Source organism: Haliotis asinina, chromosome 3 (assembly GCF_037392515.1).
Source record: "Haliotis asinina isolate JCU_RB_2024 chromosome 3, JCU_Hal_asi_v2, whole genome shotgun sequence".
NCBI lineage: Eukaryota > Metazoa > Mollusca > Gastropoda > Lepetellida > Haliotidae > Haliotis > Haliotis asinina.
In genome coordinates, this window is record NC_090282.1 from 53,297,449 (window position 1) to 53,320,007 (window position 22,559).

General features: G+C 42.1%; 1 protein-coding gene across 1 annotated transcript in view; it reads right to left on the reverse strand.

Annotated features, from left to right (window-relative positions):
* LOC137278158 (uncharacterized) overlaps positions 1-22,559 on the reverse strand; it is a 63,856-nt gene that overhangs the window by 25,375 nt on the left and 15,922 nt on the right. The window contains exons 4-5 of the mRNA XM_067810331.1: positions 11,988-12,080; positions 3,559-3,711 (exon numbers count right to left, since the gene is read on the reverse strand). Of these exons, the coding sequence (XP_067666432.1) occupies positions 3,559-3,711; positions 11,988-12,080 (246 nt within the window). The remainder of the gene's footprint in view (positions 1-3,558; positions 3,712-11,987; positions 12,081-22,559) is intronic.

Genomic DNA, 22,559 nt, shown 5'->3' on the forward strand with positions numbered 1-22,559 from the left:
TGCGTGACTGATCTAGCAAATTCCATGACTCCTCCACAGTATATGGAAGGCAAAGAGTAAGAGGTTCTAAATGTTTGGTGAATCTGTCACTCCAGTTGCAAGATTATAAAATTTCTGGTCTTCTCAACAGAGTTAATCCTGCTGATTTAGATCCAAGGTGCTCCGATATAAATTGTTGATCTCTTTTCTGTGTCAGAAGGGCTTACAAAATCATTCTGTCCTCTTCTGAACCTGAATTCTTGAATCTAGATATCAATACTTCATTAATAAGTCTAGATATAGCCAGACCATAAAATGTACGATGAGTGGTGTTTCTACAGAGAAGAGAGTAGAGACCGATATAGACGAGGGAGGCTAAGATGCTAGCACGTGCGATGAGTTTCGTCCTGGATTGGGCTCATCAGACAAAGAATCTCGCAGTGACTGGGTTATTATATACTTTCTGTGACCCGGAGGCGGTGGCTGGTGGTCCGGAGGTGGAACTGGTGGTGTAGCCGGTGGTGGTACCAGTGGCTAAACGTTGATGCCGGTGGGACATCGGTGGTTGCCGGTGGTGTGCTGGTGGTTTGCCAGTGGGTGGAGATTTAACTGTAGAATAACTCAAAGTGGGGGAGTCCCGGCTTTTGTACTCACATGAAGCCTGATTAACAGGGGAGTGTATATGGTGTGTGATACAGAGCCTACCCAAGTGAAACACTGGGAGGGTCAACTAGTGTATTGGTTACTTGGAGGTAAATGTGGAAAGTGCATTTAGCTAAAATAAACGACCTGAAATGATAGTACTGCTGTGTACTATGGGGTGCATATATTGCCGAGCCGGCAGAACACACCTATGGTGACCAATGTGAAGAACTCACATGATTGGTTCAAACCAGGAAGTAGATTAGATTTAATGTCCCCACCTGCTGGTGAGGGACCTGGGGCCCCAACAATCTAGGATTGGAGTAGTGTGTCTAGTTGAGTTAGGTTCTTGTCATCCACTTAATAAGATTTCATCTGTGCGTTGTTGATAAGTTTATGATCTTTGTCAATCTCAGGAGCCTTCATGAAGGGATTCCATGTGGTGTAAAGGTAAACCTTTTCGCATTAAAAGGTGGTACATGTGGGCTTTGATATTTCGCAGCTATGTTGAAAGCTGCACTGAGACTGACTGGTACCTTAGCTGTAGGATTGATAGGAGGTACCGTATCAAAATCCTCAATGACCATTTTATAAGTGAAAGTTTCGTTACATTCCTTCGACAGAGAATCTAAATCCAATCCATCAGCTATCCACGAAGTTACTCCACATCAGAAAAAATAACATTCGCTTCTTCATCCAAGAATCTATCTAAGAAGTCATGACGATGAGTATCCCTGTGTGATTCCCTCCGCGATGGTGTATAATCATAATTTAGATCCCTTCGCGCAATCTCCATGTGCAATTCCTTGCATATGTACTCCAAGTGTGAATTCTCAGAATGTGATTCCTTATATACATTTTCTACATGTATATCCCTTCATGCACCTTCCATTCTGCACAAATCTTCAAGCTGATAATCCTTGTGTAGACTTGGCAAAGGCCTCCTATAACTGCGTGAAGATTCATCCCTCGTTGAGAATTCCTCTTTGTGGTGAGGCAAACCTGCCTGCAAGTGATTCCAAACCTGAGGGTGAAGATGATATATAACGCTGTCGATGATGACAAGGAGATTTTATGCGTGGAGAATCCTTTCTGATAATTAGAACCTCCTTAAGTAGAACCTCCTGCTAGGAGAACTACTGCTGAGCCAACATTCATGGAAGTATCCCGGCTGCATGACGCAGAGGCTGTTGATGATGATGATCTATGAGATTGTAAAGGTTCATGCATATACTCTTCAATATTCATATCGGTTTGAGAGTAAGGTGTGCCTTTAAGAGTGAGTGAGTGAGTTTAGTTTTATGCCTCACTCAGCAATATTCTGTAAATAATCGAGTCTGGACCAGACAATCCAGTGATCAACAACATGAGCATTGATCTGTGCAATTGGGAACCGATGACATGCGTCAACGAAGTCAGCGAGCCCGACCACCCGATCCCCTTAGTCGTCTTTTATGGCAAGCATGGGTTGCTGAAGGTCTGTTCCACCCCGGGGCCTTCACAGGTCGTGTCTTAAAGAGCGATGACAGTCAACAAAGGAGCCTTTGGCCCAAACCTCTCTTCTGTGAAGCATCAATCCATTAAGGACATCATGCGTGAATTGTTCCTCAAGTTTGGGATCAAAATCCTGCACTGAATGTGTAGACCTCTTGTGGAGTATTCTTCTGAGAATACCATCTAGGTGTGCTGTTGCCATCCTGCCTAGAAGATGTCGGTGTCGAAGGTAGTATGCAGCGTAAAAGTTGAGGTCCTTGCCTTCGAGGCTGATTGCGATCTGTTGGTGACAGGTACCTCTGGAAGAAATATAGGTTGTTCATCAAATATTTCTGCTTCACCTGGAGGCACAGTATCTTGCCTGAAGGAATGAGCCTTTGAATTAGTAGAGGATGATGTCTTCTTCTTCTGCGATAAAGACGATATAGATCACTTGGCCTGTGACACTGATGATTCTCTCTTCTTTTTAGCCAGTGCAGCATCCGTTAACTGATGGACATGACTGATGGATATTGTCTTACCTTGTCCCTTGCACGTCTAAGAATGACAAACAAATATTGATTAAATTCTTCAGCCAATAAATGTCAATGGAAGAACAAACTGGAGTGCAAGATGGACATAATTGGTGTGGGTTGGATGCTGAAAATGGGTATCTACAACTTGAACAAGTTTTCATCAAAATGTAAACAAAGTATGAACCATGATTACAAGTTGAAAATATGTATAAAATATGCAAATTATACACATATTTTTACATCGTTCAATTAATATACAGACAAAAAACCATATACAGTAAAATTTAGATAATAAACTGAAAAACTGAGAAATAGTGCCCTATAGGGACCCCAAGTCACTTCAAGGGATTTCAAGTGTGCGACTAACTTTTGAATAGAAGAGGAAGACAAGCAATTAAGCATGAGTCAGGAAAAGGAAAACTATAATTATCTAATAATATTAAATAAATGGGCACAATATTTTTAGCTGGAGCTAAGACTGCAGGAAGATCACACAAGAAGTGGACTATAATTAGATAAACTGTATCATGTTCTCATAAGTAAACACCACTCTAATAACAATGATACTTTAGGCGCTAATTAATAAATATAACCAACCCATATCATGTCAAAAGGATATAAGAAACAATTACAAGCAGTAATGTTTATATTTAAACAGTTTTAAATATAACAGTGCTAGCTTGCATAAGACCCAGATGAATCTGTCCAACCATCCAGCCATGCAAAAATGGAGAGTGACACAAGGCCAGTGATCACATGGAATGCCAAAAGCTTCCCAACATCGCAACTTTCACATCACTGCTCACATGAGATACCACCTCATTTGTGACAACTATAGTTGAAACAGATTGCTCTGTATGCCTACTAAAAATGTACAACAATGTTTACAATAGATTTCGCTGCCACATAACACTAATAAAAACTTTACCTTGCTTCTCCCATTGTGTTTTGAAGTTTGCGATGAAGGCTATGACGAAGATCATTAGGATTCTCATTTACACGTTCCATTCTCTTATATGACATTCTTTCTTCATTTGCCCTGTACTTTGCTTCATATCTTGGGTCTGGACGGGGATCCAGTCTGTGTGAGAAAAAACAAATGGAACAATCATTTAAAAACCAAAAATAAAACCTCTATATGGTGTATTAGCAAAGGTGTTTTAGGATATATAATAGTGATGTAACAGAGGTAGGGTATACAAAAGATTATCAACCTATTACATGTATCATGTTCTGAAGAGTGGCATTTAGAAGCTGGTATGATGAACAGCAAAGGCTCTCTCATCCTCAATATCTCCAGGGTATACGCTCCGACAAATCTCCACTATACCCTGGATGCATCAAGGCTCAGCCCGATAAATTTATTACCTCCCTTGGCTGGCTTTTATTCAATCTTGTTAAAATCTAAATATTTTAGATATTTAAATACTTACCTTACTTTTACTTACCTTACCATAGGTCTATAGCATATGGATACAACAGACAGGACGGTGGTGTAGGACTCCAGAGGATCGTCAGTGTCTTAAGATCCCACATATGCCTCGGGGCAGCCAGACCACTACTGATTCTCTCTGCATGCCGATCTGCCAAAACGATCTCTCATGATGGTCACTGGATCCAGAATCAGAGTAGTAGGTCACGTACTAACCACCGGAGGGGTACGGTATCTTATCTCATGTAAGTACAAGACCCCTATAGACCAAGGTAAGTAAGATCATACCTTATAGGACAGACGGACGGACGAGTGAGTTGCTATGCAACTACTAGTGGTCCGACAGACTGCAGCCCTCCAAATCTTCCATGGCTAAGTCCCGCAAGTAATGGCTTGCAAAAACTGTCGAGGACCGCCAGAAGTACCCAGCCATATCGTCAGGAACAGTACAGTTCCTGTATAGGGCCATGATCGAGGCTAACGCCCGAAGCTCGTTCAGGTTGTTAGACGACGGGTGAGCTAGATTCTGTGCGTCTTAAGCCGCCAGGATGATCTGCCTCAACCATAAGGCTATTGTGTTCCTGGTGACTTCCCCTCTAGCGGTCGTAGAATAAAGCCGGAACAAACTGTTCCTAGATCCCAGATGAGGAGAGGACTTCTTGATATACAATCTGAGGGCCCGAACCAGACAAAGCAACTGCTCCTCCCGATCATATGGTCCAATAATGGGCACAAGGGGCAGGATGGTGAACAATCTGTCTGGTTGACCTGTCAGTTGGTTCACTCAGTCTGGTCTGTTCAAATTGGATCCTGGTCACATCCAGCACGTGAATCTTGCTCACTCTCGCTGCTGTCGCTAACGCCAACAGAAACACCGTTTTCCTAGATAGATTGTCAAACGATGCCCTATCCAGCAGCTCGTAAGGGCGACCTCTCAGGTGTTGTAGCACAACGTTCAGGTCCCACGCTGGCAGTCAGAATTTAACCTTTGATCCTCCAGTTTAAACGTTCTAACATAGCGACTAATTTGGGGATCTCTGAGACCTTCAATCTCCTCTGGCAGCTAAAGCTGAATTCAGTGCTGACAGGTAGGTCCCAATAACACTGCCTCTGAGCTTCCTTGAACACCGCATGTAATGTAAATACTCCGCCAGGAATTGGGGTGACGCTAACAACGAATCTTGCGACTTTTGGGAACAGAACTTCTCAAAAGTAGCCCACTTGTCAGCACACAGTGATCGTGTGGAAGCTCTGTGCGCCCAGGCAATGACCTTTGCCACCTGAGATGAGTATCACTTGGCCCTCAAAGTCCCTTGCAATTGGCCCAGGCACATAGATGAAACCACGCCTGGTCCGGTTGCAGTGTCTGACTGTGGGAATCGCACAGCAGCTGATCCCACTCTGGAAGTCAGAGTGGATCTCTTAATATGACAAGCTCTGGCTTCAATGTCATTTGCATCTAAGATGCTGGCTAAATGAAACATCCGATCCAGTAGGGACTTGGATCTGGTTGTCCCTTGTCTCAAAATCAGCCATACCACCATCGTGTTGTCTGAGACGATCAGTAGGTTGGAGCAGCATCGACACCCAGTGACTTACAACTAGAATCACTGCTTCCAGATCAAGGATGTTGATGTGCCAGAATGCTTCTGTGTCAGACCAAAACCCCAAGGCACAAAAAAGTTTGTGGTCCTGCACAAACTTGGTCAGACTCCGTCTCAGACGTTCAACTCGATCGTCCACCAGCACAGGTATTGGTGCAGATGTACCAGAAGCAACAGGCGTTGTCGAATGCTGGCTCTAATATGTAAGTTCCTGCGCAAACATTGACTGGCGAGTCTACCGAAGCAGGTGTGGTCTCAAGACGCCCAATGTCGTAAACCGGTCAGGACATAAAAACCAGAAACCGCTGTCATAGACGTAATAGTAGACGTCATCGTCTGAACATATCCTCAGGTGACGTGAGCCGATCAAGTAGACAATATCACTGACATAGTGATAACGGAGAGAGTAGAACTTGTTTTAATCATTGGCTTGAACTTCAACCCCCCGACCTGGGACAGCGATGTGATGAATCAAATCCCGCGGAGTTAGACTCACAAGTCATCCAAGCTGAGTTAACAGCATGATAGTGAAGTCCAACTGTAAACTAAGTTGACTTCTCTCAAGAAAAGCTTGTATGCCTTGAAGATGCGTCATTCTTTGACTTCAGATCACCAACGCTGTTCATTACGAACGAGCGGACATTCCAAGGAAGTCTATTTATAGCCGACTGTGTGATCAGAAACTGCCATTCATTGCTGCACGCCTCCTGATAGGCAGCGTTGAGTCTGCTGTTAGAAGACCTCTATGCCGTCTGAAGAAACCAATGACGCTGTAGACTGCTAGTCTAGTGTGTAAACGACATCCTTCCATCGTAAAACTCACTGAAAGTCAAATGTAGGCCACTTCCCAACACTGGAATAATAACAACACATTTTGCGCAGGGCGTTGTCCCTCGAGGACCAATCAGAATGTAGATGTAACGTCATTGGCTTCCTTTGCAGGGCGTTGTCTCTCGGGGACCAATCAGATTGTAGATGTGACATCACCGGTGTAGCAGATAACTGATCATCGTGAAATCTTGTTCATGATGATACCCTTGCTAGCAATTAGGCTTGTCCGTAGCCAGGCTGTTTAGTGAGCACGTGTGTAGATGAGTAAAGCGCACGAAAAAAACTTTCGTCACTTAAGCTGATGTAGACAAATTGTAATGTAAGGATCTTCGAAGTTGGACCAGTTCCTCCAAAAGATGCCCATACTCCCGGCTTAGGAAAAACTGGCACTGTTGGTGGCGGGAGGTTCAATGCAGTCGTGACAGGTACCACCCCCAACGTCTTGAATAGAGGGGGCGTTTCTTGCCTCTGTCGTGCGTTCCCGTTTTATCACGTAAGGCAGATAAGAGGGCTTCAAATGCTGACAAAGATACCTCCGTGTTCGTTAACACAGCATGTTCCTTGTACACCTCAGGAATGGCATTCCTGAAGATGGCTTATGACTAGAAAGGAGTTCTAATCAGACGTCGTTTGAACTCTTCCTGCCATAAACACGCATCCAAAATACCCCATCCTGCACACGACTGTCGTCATTGCCAGCACTGTCCGAACATGTCCTAACAGGTCATGTAACACATTGCCTTAACATAGGAATAGTGACAACAGATGTTCCAACTGGAACTTGTTAAGTTACGGTAAGTCTACAGCCGCCGCTGAATTAGCTGATGCTAATGCTGATATAGGTTTTAGGATGCGCCGCAACTCCGTGTCAGTTGCTTGTAATATGGAGTCCTGAACCTTTTAAGAGGTGGAGGAAGAAGGTCTTTTGATGGCTTCGTCCAACACTGCCCAAATGGCGTCAGCCACCATAGGATGAGGCGGAATCATCAGTTCGGGTTCCACCCTAATAGCCCTGGCGCTGTTTACCCCTGACGTCCGGGAGGGGCACTCCTGGAGCCTATCAGCTATACAATCATAAATAGCGGACAATGGCAGGTACGATCCCTCTTCCTCCTCCAATTGTGCAGGGTCCTCCTCACAGTCTGGAGAAAAGTATTGTTCATCATCCGAATTCCAAGAAATTGTTGACTTGCGCTCCGGCGCCTGCTTCCTATGTGTCGACTGTCTGACACGAGGTGGTGACGCAGAACAGGACCGCGAACGCCAACTCCTGCATCTGGGGTGGAGGGATCTGCCCAAACGATCCGGTGACCTGGATGGCGAAAGAAGGCGCCGACAAACACAGGATGAAGTACTCCATGGACTTCTGGATCTGACGCCTGATCATCCCGTTCTCATCCTATCACTAGCCACAGTCACAGCGCCCCGTGGCGCTCCAAACGCTAGTGCGCCCGAACCTGACGCCGACTTCTCTAAGCTTGGAGTGACAGTAGCTTGGGATGTGCTTCTCCTTCTGTGTCGTCCCTGTAATGCCCGGGATTACCAGAGGAACCCAAGTCGAAGGTTGTTTTAGAGATGCGCCTGGCGTCACCAATGGAGCACTCTAAAAAATCCATTGCAACTCCGTGTGCGTAAGAGCGTGAGGTCTCTCTAAATCCACCCGACTTCCCGGCTGGGTGGTAAGGGTCGGCATCGGTATAGGCGTCGGCAGAAGGCATAGACGTCGGCGCAGGTATAGGCCTAGGCGTCAGCGCAGGCATAGGCATCGGCGTAGGAATAGGCGTCGGTGTCGGCATAGGCAGAGGTGTTGGTATTGGTGTCCACGTGGGAATCGGCGTCGGCATCAGCAGCGCTGAATGATCCTGGTACAGTGATGCCTCCATCTGAGCAGCAGTTTGTGAAGCCGCTACAGGTATTTCCAATGTAGACTGAATCTCAAGAGTACACGGAAGAGATAACCTCGAACCAGACGAGGATGCAGGAGATCTGTGACTTCCTCTTCCTCACTGATGCCAAGTATGCCTAGAATTCTGGACTAGATAGACTCGAGCACACTGCACAACGCTGCAGTAGGGAGCAGGCCACAGCAGCACAGTCCGAGCAGTATGGGTACGGGACCTTGCTGGACTTCAAGCTTTTAGAAACCTCACAAAAGAGATGTGTCATGCACAAACACTGTAATAAATCGAGATAACCGTGTGAAAATAAGGGTAGAAGAAAAAACACCCCTTACCACGTAATGGACTGTTCCACTCTCCATGCAACAGCATGCTTGCAATAGACAAGTAAAATAGGTGCCACTTGAAAAAGAGAAGCCAAATTTACACTAAATACCGTGCTAAGCAATATAAAACTTAGATGCCGCGGACAATAGATGCAGTGCACTAACAAATGAAACCGAACCGGTAACAAATCATGGAGGCAACAACGAAATAGGAGACACGCTAACGTGTCTCGTATGAGGTAGCCGACAAGTGAACAATAATGTAAATATACGTTAGAAATCGACACAAAGATTGAAAAATATACGAACCATGCACAAAACCCCTGAAAGGAATCAGTGTAAAAAAGTTGAAAGATGAAACTTTATTAGTTCTGAAAAACAAAAGTATAGCAACTCAAACACGTCTAGATCAGACGACGCTTGAAGTAAAAGTGAAGTTTTTTGTGGAGTCTGCGTGCATGCGCAGTGGGGAGATCCAGATACTTCCGTATCCTGATAGTCGTCGATTGCAAGGTAGCCATTCAAGATTGAATAGCAATTCAACTCCGTCAGGTAATATGCTATAGACCTATGGTAAGGTAAGTAAAAAATAGGTGTCTATGCTGGGAAGTTGAGCTAACCAATCACAACATGCTTTTGCTTTTCATATTATCTAACCGATTAAACTTGGCAAAACAAACCATGCAGAGGTTCTCTGAAAGAGGTAGAAGGAGTTTTTGCATATATTTTAAAAAGTTTCGGACCTATAAATTTGTCTGTATGATTTCCCCCAAATCTGATTCACACTGCGAGCAAACCTTTGCGACCGTTACCTTTGTTGACACTGGCAAGCTCGGTCATAACTGCGGTCTAGCTGATTGGCTATTGTGAGAATGTGGAGCCAGCAAAGGGAGGTAATAAAATTATCGAACCCAGCCGTAGATGTGTCCAGGGTATAGTGGCGATTTATCGGAAAGTATACCGTGGTGATATTGAGGATGAGGCTCTCTAAGATAATAGACTTCTTTTTTTCAATGGGTGTAACATTTTGGTGTAGATGTTGAGGTGAACTGACTGTCTCTCAAAGTTGCTATAATACTGATTTCCCTTATCAGTGCCACACATGTTCACCAAACACTGTGAATCATTATATGATATTTCAGAACAATATTCATCAATTTCAAGAGATCACATTAATAATCAATGTAATTCAAAGGATGATACATATAACGTTAATTAAATTCTGTCACAAATGTGGAACCATCATAACACTATTGCCCTCAGAAACTCCAAACATGTAGAGGGTTGGCACAATTAGTTGACTAGGATCATGGCCTAACCTCATCACAACTATCTTCGATATCCCAGGGTATACATTCCAATGAATATCCACTTTATCTTGAATGCATCTACTGCATAACTATCTACAGATAACTTATTTTACCTCCCTTTGCTGGCTCAGGATTCTCACGGTAGCCAATCAGATAAGCTGCTGTTACAACCAAGCTAGCAAGTGTCAACAAAGATAGCGGTAGGAGCTATGAAGGTTTGTTCACAGTGTGACTCAGATTTGGGGAAAATCATACAGGCAAAAATTGTCAGGTCTGAAATTTGAAAAAAAAATATATACGCAAGAACTCCTCCTGCCTCTTTCAGAGTTCCTTTGCATGAACTGTGTTGCCAAGATTAACAGGTTAGATGATTAAAAAGCCAAAGTAATTTGTGATTGGTATGCTCAAGATTCCAGTGCACAGTCCATTTGAGTAAGAAATGGACTGATGAACTGCGAATTACAGTGAAGCCTCGTTAATCCGGACGGTTGTGTTCTCCAGCAAATTCGTCCTGAATGCGAATCATCCGGACTACTGAATAAAATCCCACGTCTCAGCAAGCGTTTCTTCCCTTTACCATTACAAAAAAGACACGACTCTGAATTAAACAAATAATAAACATTTAATGTTATAAAGCTTATAAAATGACCAAAAGCAAGCACAACAATACATGTAAATAAATTCAAGGCACTGCAAAGTCTCTCGTTGTTGATTTTCCAGGAACATTGTACAATGTCACAGTCACACCAAAAAGTCCTTCATGGTCGTTTGTGTGCGTGTTACCTTTTTCATCGAATTCTTGACATTGATGATTTTCTCGAGCGATATCTCGTCCCCGAAATGCAGGGTCACATTTTGCAATGTGATCGAAGCACATTTATGGCTTGCAGCATTGTCTAGAAGCAAAATCACTTGAACGCACCTGTCTGTCAAAAAATTTCAGCCAATCAGAAAAGAGCTCACTGGTCATCCACGCCTTTGAGTTGTGTCTGTACCTCGCGTACACTTAGTTAACAAGAGTTCATCATGTCAACTCAATGTTTATTGTTCCCAATGACTGAGGGCAGTTACGTAAACATCGCCCGGGAGGCAAGGGAGGCGCTGTTACGGTTTGTGAACATGATTTACAGTGTCCGGACAATGAAGCAATTCACTGTTTGTTTTACTGATTGGTTACAGCTATTCAGCGTCCGGTTCCGGAAACCGAATTTCCGGATTACCGAGGCAAATTATATAGGCATTAATTGGTAACAAGCTAAAATCGTCCGGGAGACAAGACATCCGGATTATCGACGTCCAGACTAACGAGGCTTCACTGTATATCATTTTACAAAATTGCTACATAAATATAAATACACCGGTAGTACACATGTTTATCATTTACTAATACCCAACAGCTCTCTGATATTTGAACATTTTCTGGACTCCACCAAAAAAGTTGTTCAAGAAACTATCATCATTGAAAACTGAAAAGCTGTTATCTGTCACAGCAGGATGAAAGCGCAGAAACGGGTCTAATGAATATTAGAACTAGAATTGGAAATGGATGGACATGTTGGACAGTGAATAAAGTCATGTATGATCATACAGGAATCACGTTGTCATTGTACTCAAACTATGATCTTTTGTTAAACAACTATTATCCTAAGTTGAATGAAATTCTGAGACTTAAGTGTTCAGTTGGCATGATAAAATTATGAGGATTCGCATTTCAATTTCACTTTATTTGATTTACTAGTTCTTTTAACATGCAATTCATTGGTACTTTTTAACTGCAAACAGATTATAAAATCTACTAGATAAGTAACAAATAGACTACCCTGAAGACAGACACTAGATCACTGCAGACTGCAAACAAGCTGTGATACTGGTAGCTGTCACAAAATTTTGCTTCTATGGCAGGCAATAAGGATCCAAAGACATCCACTTGAAATGGTTTGTGAGAAATTAACTTACCGAACTTGAGGTTCTCTCAATGGGGAGGAGGTCCTGCCTCGTGTTATCTGCAGTGCCTCATGTCGAGAAGAGACCCTGGTTCCCTCATCTCTGCTTCAGAGTTGACAAAAACAAAGATGACTTTTAGTATGTTTTAAGGAAGATGGGTTTCTGTGACATTATAACAACCTTGAAAAAGGCCACTTGGATAAATAATCTGAATCATCATCAAAAACTGAATAAAAATGTCCCATGATATCAGCTTGGTTTGATTCTTAACAGTTGACATTTGACAAAAAGCATTTAAAAAAAAATATCATTTATACTTATCTTGATTCACAGAAATTGCTTACCTTTTCTCATTTCCAAAAGGTTATCAAAACTTCAGTGCTAGCGTTCACCAAGAACAGAAACACAACCCACCTGAACACATCCCTGCCTCACAGCCACATATGACAACAGGCAAGCTTTCCACTCTCATTTCCGCTTACTGACATTGGTTCAATACTTTGTATCAGGTATGGCTGGGTGGGCACTATAGTGTAGGAGTCAGGATAAGAATGTTACATTTTCATACCCCAAAGCACATATTTGACCATATCCTGACTCATACTGCATGCTTGAATGCCACAGTAAGTTGGTGAGGATCCACCGCTCGCGTGATTCAGATCAATAATCTGTTCTACTATCAATTTGATCCTGTGGATTCAGTGAGCACACTTACAAGAAAATTCCTGCTACCTTACAAATGATTAATATCTTAAGAGAATGATCTGTAAATATTACAAAACTGAAACATCACTAATGCTCTGATTTATGTATAAACTTAATAATCCTTTGAATGTTATCATAACAAAATCTCTCCTTTATGTGTGTGTGCGTATGCATGCATGCGTGCACACACACACAACAGCCATAAATTCTAATGCACACTTATCCTATGAATGTGCCCAAACGATGGGAAAAAAGTACCTTCAAAAGATGCAAATAAAACAAAAATGTTCTGATTACTTACAAAAACAGGGGTACATGGACTCTCAACCAGTTGTTATCATTGCTAAATGGTAACCTGACTTCAATGAGTCGGATTGAAGTTACGTTTGGGTGAGTCTGATGTGTATCCCCTATCTCACATTAAAACTGTCAGTTAATGTGCAACCAGGGCTCCAAACTGACATGTATCGACTCCATCTTCAGTATTGAAGTCTCTGAGGTAATGACTGGCAAAAACCAAGTCTGATTTCCAAAAACAACCCTTCTTGATGGCACGGATGGAGTATTTGCAATATTTAGGACTAGTGTGGAGTCTAATGCTGTAACTTTGGATGAGTTGGAAGCAAAGGGAGGATAAACAGGCATCTTAGTATAATGCAGAGATAAATTTTTCTCATCTTTGTTGCCAAGTACTGAAGATAGTGGGGGGGGGGAGAGAGATGTGAAACTGACAGTTAAGCTAACCAGACAGTTGATATTTGGCAATAAAATCCAAGTCCAAGGTGCATTCATGCACTGGGCCTGTCATCAAGTCTGCTGCAATGAAACTCTACAGTATGGATCTCTGACAGTCTGGCGGACGTAGCTGAGGCCAGTGAAAACAGTGGATTTTTTTCAAATCAGACATTCAAATGCGGGTTCTTCAAGTGGTGTGTAACTGTTGCTGGTAAGATGCTGAAGGACATGCTCTGTTGATATTCTCGTCTAAATGAGCATAATAATGCAATCAGTTTAGACTCTTTGGTTTCCTTAGCATTTCTGGCTGAATTTCTTCATGTTGCAGGTTAGTCTGAACAATTATGATGAATCTGCCTTGGACATTTGAAAAATTTAAGAATAGAAACCCGAATCAATGGTCCTGTTTCCCTGGCCCCCAGCCAAAGGACAATCTGTGTCTTTGTTTTTCATACAGCTTCCAAAAGGTGTCTTTCTGAACTCACAGTCAAACTTTGGATCCTTGCTTTGGGATATCATTACCTCAATAAAACATCTGCTAAGACATACCACTGATCATAATAGCTTTCTGACCTTGATTCTGAAGGAAGTGCTCTCACAGTCTGCCAACCTTGGTAAAGGCTGCATTCAAGTTTTAAACTAATTATGGGTGATGAGTCACCCTTGGTGATAAGGCGAGAGACCCATGTGAGACAAATAGTATGAAATATATGTATGTGAGATCGATTTCTAATCCAATGATTGACTACTCCATGGTGATGACCAAAGGTCAAGGTATGATGGACTACTTTCCTGATTAAAATTCATTGATAAGTTACATGTGCTTCAATCGAAAAGAAACATCTTACTCGTGCCCTTTACATCAGCTATTTTCGCGACTACAACATAAACAGGTCTTCATTCAATGCAACACAAAAAGAATAAATGTAACACGAATCTAGTTACTTTCTAATATTCTTTTTATTTAAACTTTTGATTCCAATCATGAATGACTTGAACAATCAGTGATACCTGTGTAAACAATTATGTGAAAATCACTGTTACAGAAAAGACTGAAACACCCTTCAAATATTAAAAATGTAATTTTCTGAATAAAATTGTTATTTTATACTTATCCTGACTCATGCAATATTGCTTATCTCCTTTTCAGGTGGAACACCTGAAATCCCTAGAAGTTCCCTTCTAAAAGAAGTGGATGTAAAATTCACACTCACCCATGTATTACCTCCCTTGCTCATGCACATGGTCAGCTGATGGCCATGATAGTTTACCCTCTCCTATAATCACCCGACATGAGAATACGAGAATTCAGGGGCGGCTGGGAGGGCTTTCGCCATGAGTCAGGATAAGTATAAAATATCAATTTTATTGAGAAAATTACATATTTTTCCTAATCCTGACTCATGCTTTATTGCTTACAGAATCTGATAGTGGGTCAGACCACGCTGGATTCTACAGCCAGAAAATCCCCCCCAGTCGTTGTAGATTTGGGGGAAATCACATCCAGTCAAAAAAAGGCTTTGTTGACTGGTACATGATGACACCAATATAGCTAGTGTGCTGTTAGTTTCTGATGCAACTAAATATCACGATATAACAATCGAAACTAGTTGCAACCTTCCTTCATGTTCAAATATCTTCATAATGAATACAAGGTCATAGTCACTTGTGCTAGTCTTATCAAGACGTGAGCATAAACTTCCCACCTAAATACTCCGCAGAGCGTCTGGCTTCCACAAGTCACGTGATAAATAGGCTGAGCTAAGTTAGCGTCGTCAGGGAACTGTTAGTTGCTGAGCAACGACAAGTGGTCCAAACTGATGAATGTCAGTGACGTCCTCCATGGCTATGTCTCGCAGGTAATGGTTGGCGAATACTGTATTTGACTTCCATAAACAACCTTCCATAATAGTAGACAGCAAGCAATTACCATGTAGTGTGAGTGAGTTTAGTTTTATGCCGCACTCAGCAATATTACAGCTATATGGCGGCGGTCTGTAAATAATCCAGTATGGACCAGACAATCCAGTGATCAACAACATGAGCATCCATCTGTGCAACTGGAAACCGATGACGTGCCAACCAAGTCAGCGAGTCTGACCACCCGATCCTGTTAGTCGTACGACAAGCTGAGTCGCCTTTCATGGCAAACATGGGTTGCTGAAGGCCTATTCTACCCCAGGACGTTCACGGGTCAATTATCACGTAGCGCTCGTGAAGAGGCTAGAGCTCTGACTTCATGTGGGTTAGAGGCTTGTGGAGGGTTTAATCCTGCTGCTTTATATGCTCTAAGTATAACAGCTCTGATCCAGACTGAGATAGTGTTGAGGGATAGGCGCTTGAACCGTTGTCTTCTAGACTTAGTAGGTGCAATGTATTTTTTCAATGCTCTCACTGGACATAATGACAAATCTTGTATATCGTGAGGTCCTAAGATTGAAGACAAAGTGGTATACGGAACTGTCTATCTGGTTGACCTGCCAGTTGATTCTTTGCTATGAAATCCCATCTTAGACCTAAATGAGCTGTTTCTTGATAACTTGTATCAAACTTCATTCGATTAAAGTCTAGAGCATGAATTTCTGATATTCTTGCCGCTGTAGCCAAGGCAAGTAAAATAGTGTCTTTTGAGTCAACATTTCAGCTGAAGTCCAATCAAGTGGTTCATATGCATCACTTGTGAGATGTTGGAGTACAATATTTAGGTCCCACGCTGGAGCTCTAAATCTGTGTTGTTGAACTTCCAGCTTGAACGAACGTAGTAAGGCAATAAGCTCTGGTACTTTAGTCAGTTTGGTTCCTGTTGACATGGTGATGACCGAGCTGAGAGCTGCCAAGTACGTAGATAATCTAGAACCTTTCAGATCCTTAGAATGACATAAATAGGATTCATAATCTGCTGTTTGAGGATGAGTTGCCATGTTCGCCAAAAATTCCTTTTTCCTGGCGTATGTCTCAAACCATTTCCCCTTGTCATCATAAAGTGTGCGAGTAGATTTGCATAAGGCTAACATAACTGCTTTCGCTGCTCTCGGCGTTTCAAACAAGTCTTAATACAGTCCATACATGAAGACGAAATACCGATGGTTGGCCGTGCGTTTGCATTGTGTGGGGATGGATGAGAAGATTCTTCCTTTCTGGTAATTGTAGGGTTGGTTGTCCTAACACTTATATAAGTGTTGGGACCCATCTCTTGCTGGCCAGTAGGGCGCAACCAAAATCAGTTGTAACCTCTTTGTCTGATTTTCTCGATGACTTTTGGTAACAGTACTGGAGGGGAAACTTGTACGCGTTAAGTCCTTCCCATGGAATGCTTGATAGCGTCCATTGACCAGGCTGAAGGATCTGGTACTGGTGACACAAAGGTTGTTGTCTGTTTGTTGAATCTCGTTGCAAATAGGTCTATTTGCGGTGATCCTAAGGCTTGACTGATTAGTTGAAACGCTTCCCGATGCAGCATCCATTCCGTTGGAGATGGACGAAGGGGGCGAGATAAGGCATCTGCCATGACGTTGCTGGGTCCTGGTATGTGACATGCTTTTACTTGAAGATTCAGACTGTCGATTAAGTTGAACAGTTGAAACATTAGGCGTAGTAGAGATAGTGATCTTGTTGAGCCTTGTTTGTTTATGTAAAGCGTTTTTGTTGAGTTGTTTGTGTAGATCATTAATAACTCTCAAAGCTGTCGACCAGTGGTGGATGGCATGAATGGCCGCTTTCATTTCAGACTGGCTGATGTGAAGAGCCTGTTCCTCTTTGTTCCAGATTCCTGCTACCTCGTTTCCTAGATGAGCTCCCCATCCTTGTAGAAATGCGTCTCCGTAAAGGTGTATCAGGATATGCAGGTATGCATCTTGTAGATCTATGCTGGCTAGATAGTCTATTGGTTTGATGAGGAGTCTCTTTTGAGGAAGATGTAGCATCTTGAAATGTTCTGGCTTCCGTAGCGACTTTTTGTTGAATTCCTTCATGTTGTAAATGAGATGGAAATCTCTCTGGAATTCTTCTTCGGTACTAAGAAAATTGGGGAGTAAAATCCGGGCATTAGACACTGTGGCTGTATTACTTCTACTGCTCCCTTCTGCACCAGTGTTGATATAGCATCGGTCAGCTTGTCTAGTTGATTGTCTGTGTAGATGATGGGAGTTGGTAGTTTTGTGAGCGGTGGTGTATCCTCCAGCGGAATCTTGTTGCTGTCTCATAGAATATTCATGACATAGTTGTTGAGGATTCCCCAATTTTCCCAGCAGTGTTGAAGACGTCCACCCACTTGAGACAGTTGTACAAGAACAGCTGGGGGTGGAAGACTCCAGTCGTTCTGAACCTGAATTTCAGCGTTTATTCCCTCCATCACCACTAGACGATCTTCCTGACGCCTGAGATCGTTTACTTCCTCCATGGTGGCAACAAAAGGAAGAAAACGATTTCTCCCACCGATCGTCTTGTCCCTCACTCTTTGAACCCTGGAAAACTTGGACTTATTAGTGTAACGTTGATTTGTCTGTTTAAGGACAGAAAAAGTGTTGATGGATTTTATCATCATAACTTCCCTTGAATCTTGAGTAAACCGATCTTGCTACCTCTTCAATCCTTCCGTCAAATACCGTATATGCAGAACATGTGACTTGATACAAAGGCTTTGTGAAGTTCTCACTCCATGACCCGACGGACAGGAGCCCCTGTCTCTAAAGTAGATTAATCCCCTTAGTGGTACAAGCTAGATGTTCGGACATAAACTGCTGATCCTTCCTCTGTGTAGACAGGACCATCCTGTCTTCCTCATTACCGGGTTGATAAACTTTGCAATGAGAGTGCTCACTGATGGCTCTCGATCGAGCTAATCTGAAGAAAGGTCGCCTTGTAGTAGTGTCAGGTTGCGCCATTCTTCTGTCTTCCACCTTGTAAAATCTGCTGCTATATAACATTCATCAAGATCAAGAATCAGCAAATCAATGTTGTCATTCTTCATCTTGTATGTGTTGAACTCCTTGGTATCCTGGGGATGGGGAAACCAGATTTAAACTCCCCCACTCAGTATAACTACTCATGCGAATGCACTCACTCAGCGTGGGTATATCCTTCTCTGTGCTGCGATCTGATGACCAGGACCTGGACTTTCTGGAGTGCCTCCTCTTCATGAGTGCAGGTCTAGATGAATGCTCTCGTTTCGCAGTTGACATCGTTGACGAGTGCAGTCGTCTTTCCTCTTCCAATCTTCATCCATAAGGTTCATCATGCGTTGTGAATTTTTGCATGAAGACACCTGCATCAAATGCATTCGGAGCGTGCATTTACGACTGTGTTGAAGAGTTGTCTACGATGCCCGAAGTTGCAGTCGACATCTGCGATGTCTTTTGTAGATGAGATGTGTTCTGAGGCGTTGAAGCTGTCGTCGGTGTCGATCTATTTGCCGATGTCCGTTGGCTGGTGTCTTCACTCCGTATCATTAACGGAGACTCGTCAAAATACTGACGTTCTTCTAAGGGGACTATCTCCTCCCCGAATGATTTCTTCATTGATGAGGGATGATTCTGCGATGATCTTACAGATGAAGACTTCGAATGCTTAGTTTTCTTAGACCTGAGATGATCCTGTCTCAACAGATGGTCTCTTCTGAGTCTTGTGAGGGGACTTGCCTGACCCTGGACATAACCTCGGAGATACGGCTCGCCTCTCACTGGAATACTGGAATGAATCTCAACATCAATAATTAAACAGTTACCTGACTTTGTTTCACTAGATTTAGACAAGGCTAATGTAAGCTGATGTTACGTATCTCTAGCACTCCCGTGAGCAGACCATAAATATAATAAGAATTCTGCTACAGACATTTTAATGCAAAATACACGAGTATGAGCAGAACTTAAAGGTTTACACATCGGGCAGAGTACGTGCGGATCAACCGCCGACTGCCGTTATCTGCACTGAAAACACGATTTCATCAACTGAGTCTCAGTTGATGAAATACATGTTAGAAATAGACACAATAATCACAAATTTGTATAATAATAACTAATTCATTGGAGCCAAAAAACGCATACAGCACAAATATAGTTAGAAAAACCAAAAGAATGAAAGACTTATTGCTGTGTACGGGACCCAAGGTGCCTCCAGTTGCCCTCTTCGGGCAATGGGGAGAGAGTGAAGTATCATGGATTATTTTTAGAAGGGAACTTCAAGGGATTTCAAGTGTTCCACTACCTTCACCAGGAAGAGGAGATAAGCATTTAAGCATAAGGAGTCAAGACAAGGAAAAATAGTACATTGGTACTTTTACCAAGAGATACAAGTGTCAGATCATCTTGCAAAAGTACCTAACATGATATACTTTAGAGTCTGTCCATTGTGAGATCGATTTGCTTCATTGTTTCATTGATGAATTGATGAAGATGACATTTTCACTCATAAACATGATGATTCTTTCGATGAAGATCCACATCCCGCTCCAAGCTACTATATGATTTAAATGTGATCAAATTCACTTACAACAATCAGAAGCAAAACACACTCATTGAAACAATGTACAACACCCACATTTACATGGTAAGATCATCATTTTAGAGTGTTTGATTGATTTTCTGTGATCTTATTTAGTTTGCATTATCACTATTGCCTTGATTACATGGTTGGGGATGAGTAGTGATCAGGATGCAAGGTGATGTCACTCACTCTTAATGTTGTGTTCTATTTTAGTGCACAGATACGGTAAGAAAATAGGACTTTTGAATCTATTTGACTATAAAAAGGTGCAATTGTATGGTCTTAAGAAATAGATGACTGTACTTGTGTCTGTCACATATAATTTATCTCACAAATCACTTTTGCTTATCTAATACATTTTGAAACAACTCCTAAGATAAATGGCATCTGACAGACACTTGTTTAGTAATCTGTACATAAGTATCTGACGGAGAATGATCCTTGGATGGAGATGCAATGGGTAACCTGTCTGAAATCCATGTAAGTAATCCTTGACCATGGTATATAAACGTTGGCCGTTCATGATGCAACCTTACATAAGCGTCTGAAGGTTCAAAAACCTCTTCATTGCGCAGCAGAATGGTGCTGTGAAGGTTTGGTGCTGGAGCTGAATGTTGATAGTTATGTGACATATCTTCATTCAATATGTAGATACAGCCGATGCTGGAAAGTTCATGGAGCTCTCCTGCTGCATTACAGTATCGCTCTTTGAGTAATGTTTGTGACAAAATCCTCCAATGGTAGAGGCATGTTCACTGGTTGATAGCAGGCAGGTTGTGCAGTCCCACAGAAAAGTCTGTGTTTGTGGTGATATAACAAGCATAAATGATGAAGTCTGCTCGAATACCATGGGCTGTGGAAGCTGGTGGAGGTGGAGCTATTTGTTCCAGCAGCTTGAGCAGCCTGTGAAAGGTCCAGCAACACTGCCTGAAATTGCAGTCTTATCGTTCAAAGGAATATGCGGTGTTGATTTCATGTCACGGTTAGCATGTATTGCACGTACATAATCGTCAAGTACCTGTAGCAGCCAAGTGTACTCGCCCAATTCGTTGTACCGCCTCTCGTCACAAATACGTTTAGTGCGCAGGATCATCTAATATGTGTCTAGCAGTAAGTTGAGCATGCCAATTACAATTCACTTTCACTTTTAAATTATCTAAATGATTCAACTTGGCAACACAAATGATGCAGAGGTACTCTGAGAGTGGTAGGAGTTCTTCCTTACATCATTTTTAAGTTTCGGACCTGTCATTGTGTCTGAACGACTTCCCCCAAACTCTGAGTCACACTACAAGAAAAACCTTCGCAACTGCAACTGTTACCTTTGTTGACACTAACATGCTCAGTTGTAATGCAGCTAAGCTGAGAGCTACTGTGAGAAGCAAAGGGAGGTAATAAAATCTTCAGGCCGGCTGTAGATACATCCAGGTTATAGTGGACATTTATCTGAACGTATGCCCATGAGATATTGACGATGCTTACCATCTTGTTTTATAAGAATCATACATTTTCCTGCATAAAAATTCTTGGAACGGTTACTTCTAAAGAAATAAACCATTTTACAGTTAGACAGCATCATTGCTGAGCTATCATCAGAAGTACCAGAAAATGATACAACTGGAAAAAGAGAGAGATCTTTCAGCCACTGCATAAGGCAGCAGCATACGGGTAGGCAGCATATTGGAAGGCAGATCCTAACCTCTTGAAGAAATTCAAACAAACCTGTGCAGGTTGCTCATTCTTTGCAGAGAGTCTTCCTTGGGGTACTTATAAGCATTTTTATGTCCATTAAAAAATCATGTGGCAGTTGTAACTATATTTTAAATAAAAATATCACAAAACAAAGACTTGTTTTTGTCGTGTTCGACCACCCCTTCAGGGACCCTCACTGACTCCACAGAAAAAACAAGGTAACTCTAACCTGGACCCTCACAACTTACTCTCCATGCTGATCATGTACAGTCAGAATGTGAGGAGGTGGGCAGCCATTGGCAAACTCTCCAGGTTTGTTCGATTCTACTTCATAAGAGATCCTCCATAGGGTACTTATACAAACAAAAGCCTGGGAGTGGCATTCTATCTGCCAAAAACAAAACCGTATCAAAAAGTGTTACACCTTAGGCTGTATAAGATTAAGATTGCACTTATCTGGTCACATGATCTCATGCACCAGATGTAATAAGATGTTGATTTGAACATGTAAAGTAACAACAGATTTTATGTAAACTTCTTGTTCAAACATCTCTCCTGATGCAAAATACAAATCATACAACCCAAAGTAGTTTACATGAAGACATACATACAAAAAATTACAAAAGAAATTTTCTTAAGAGCAAAACCTGAAACAGCCCTTTTCCATACAATGACCCATTAGCATGTATGATTTAATCTCAGAACATATTCTATACATAGGAATTATGATAAGACAATCTACAAAAAAAGCAGAGAATGCAAGATTAAAGGACAAAGTAAACATAAACGATTAATGTTAACTAAAAACTTCAAGAACAAAGAAGTCGCCCATATGTCAACTAAAAAAATAAAGGAGAAGTCACTGAAACAATTTAAACAAGTTGGCTGAGAATTGACTAGGCACGAGCATGTTCACGAGAGTGTCTGTCAAGTTGATAATGATAACTGAATGTACTCAGCTGGCTCTAAATA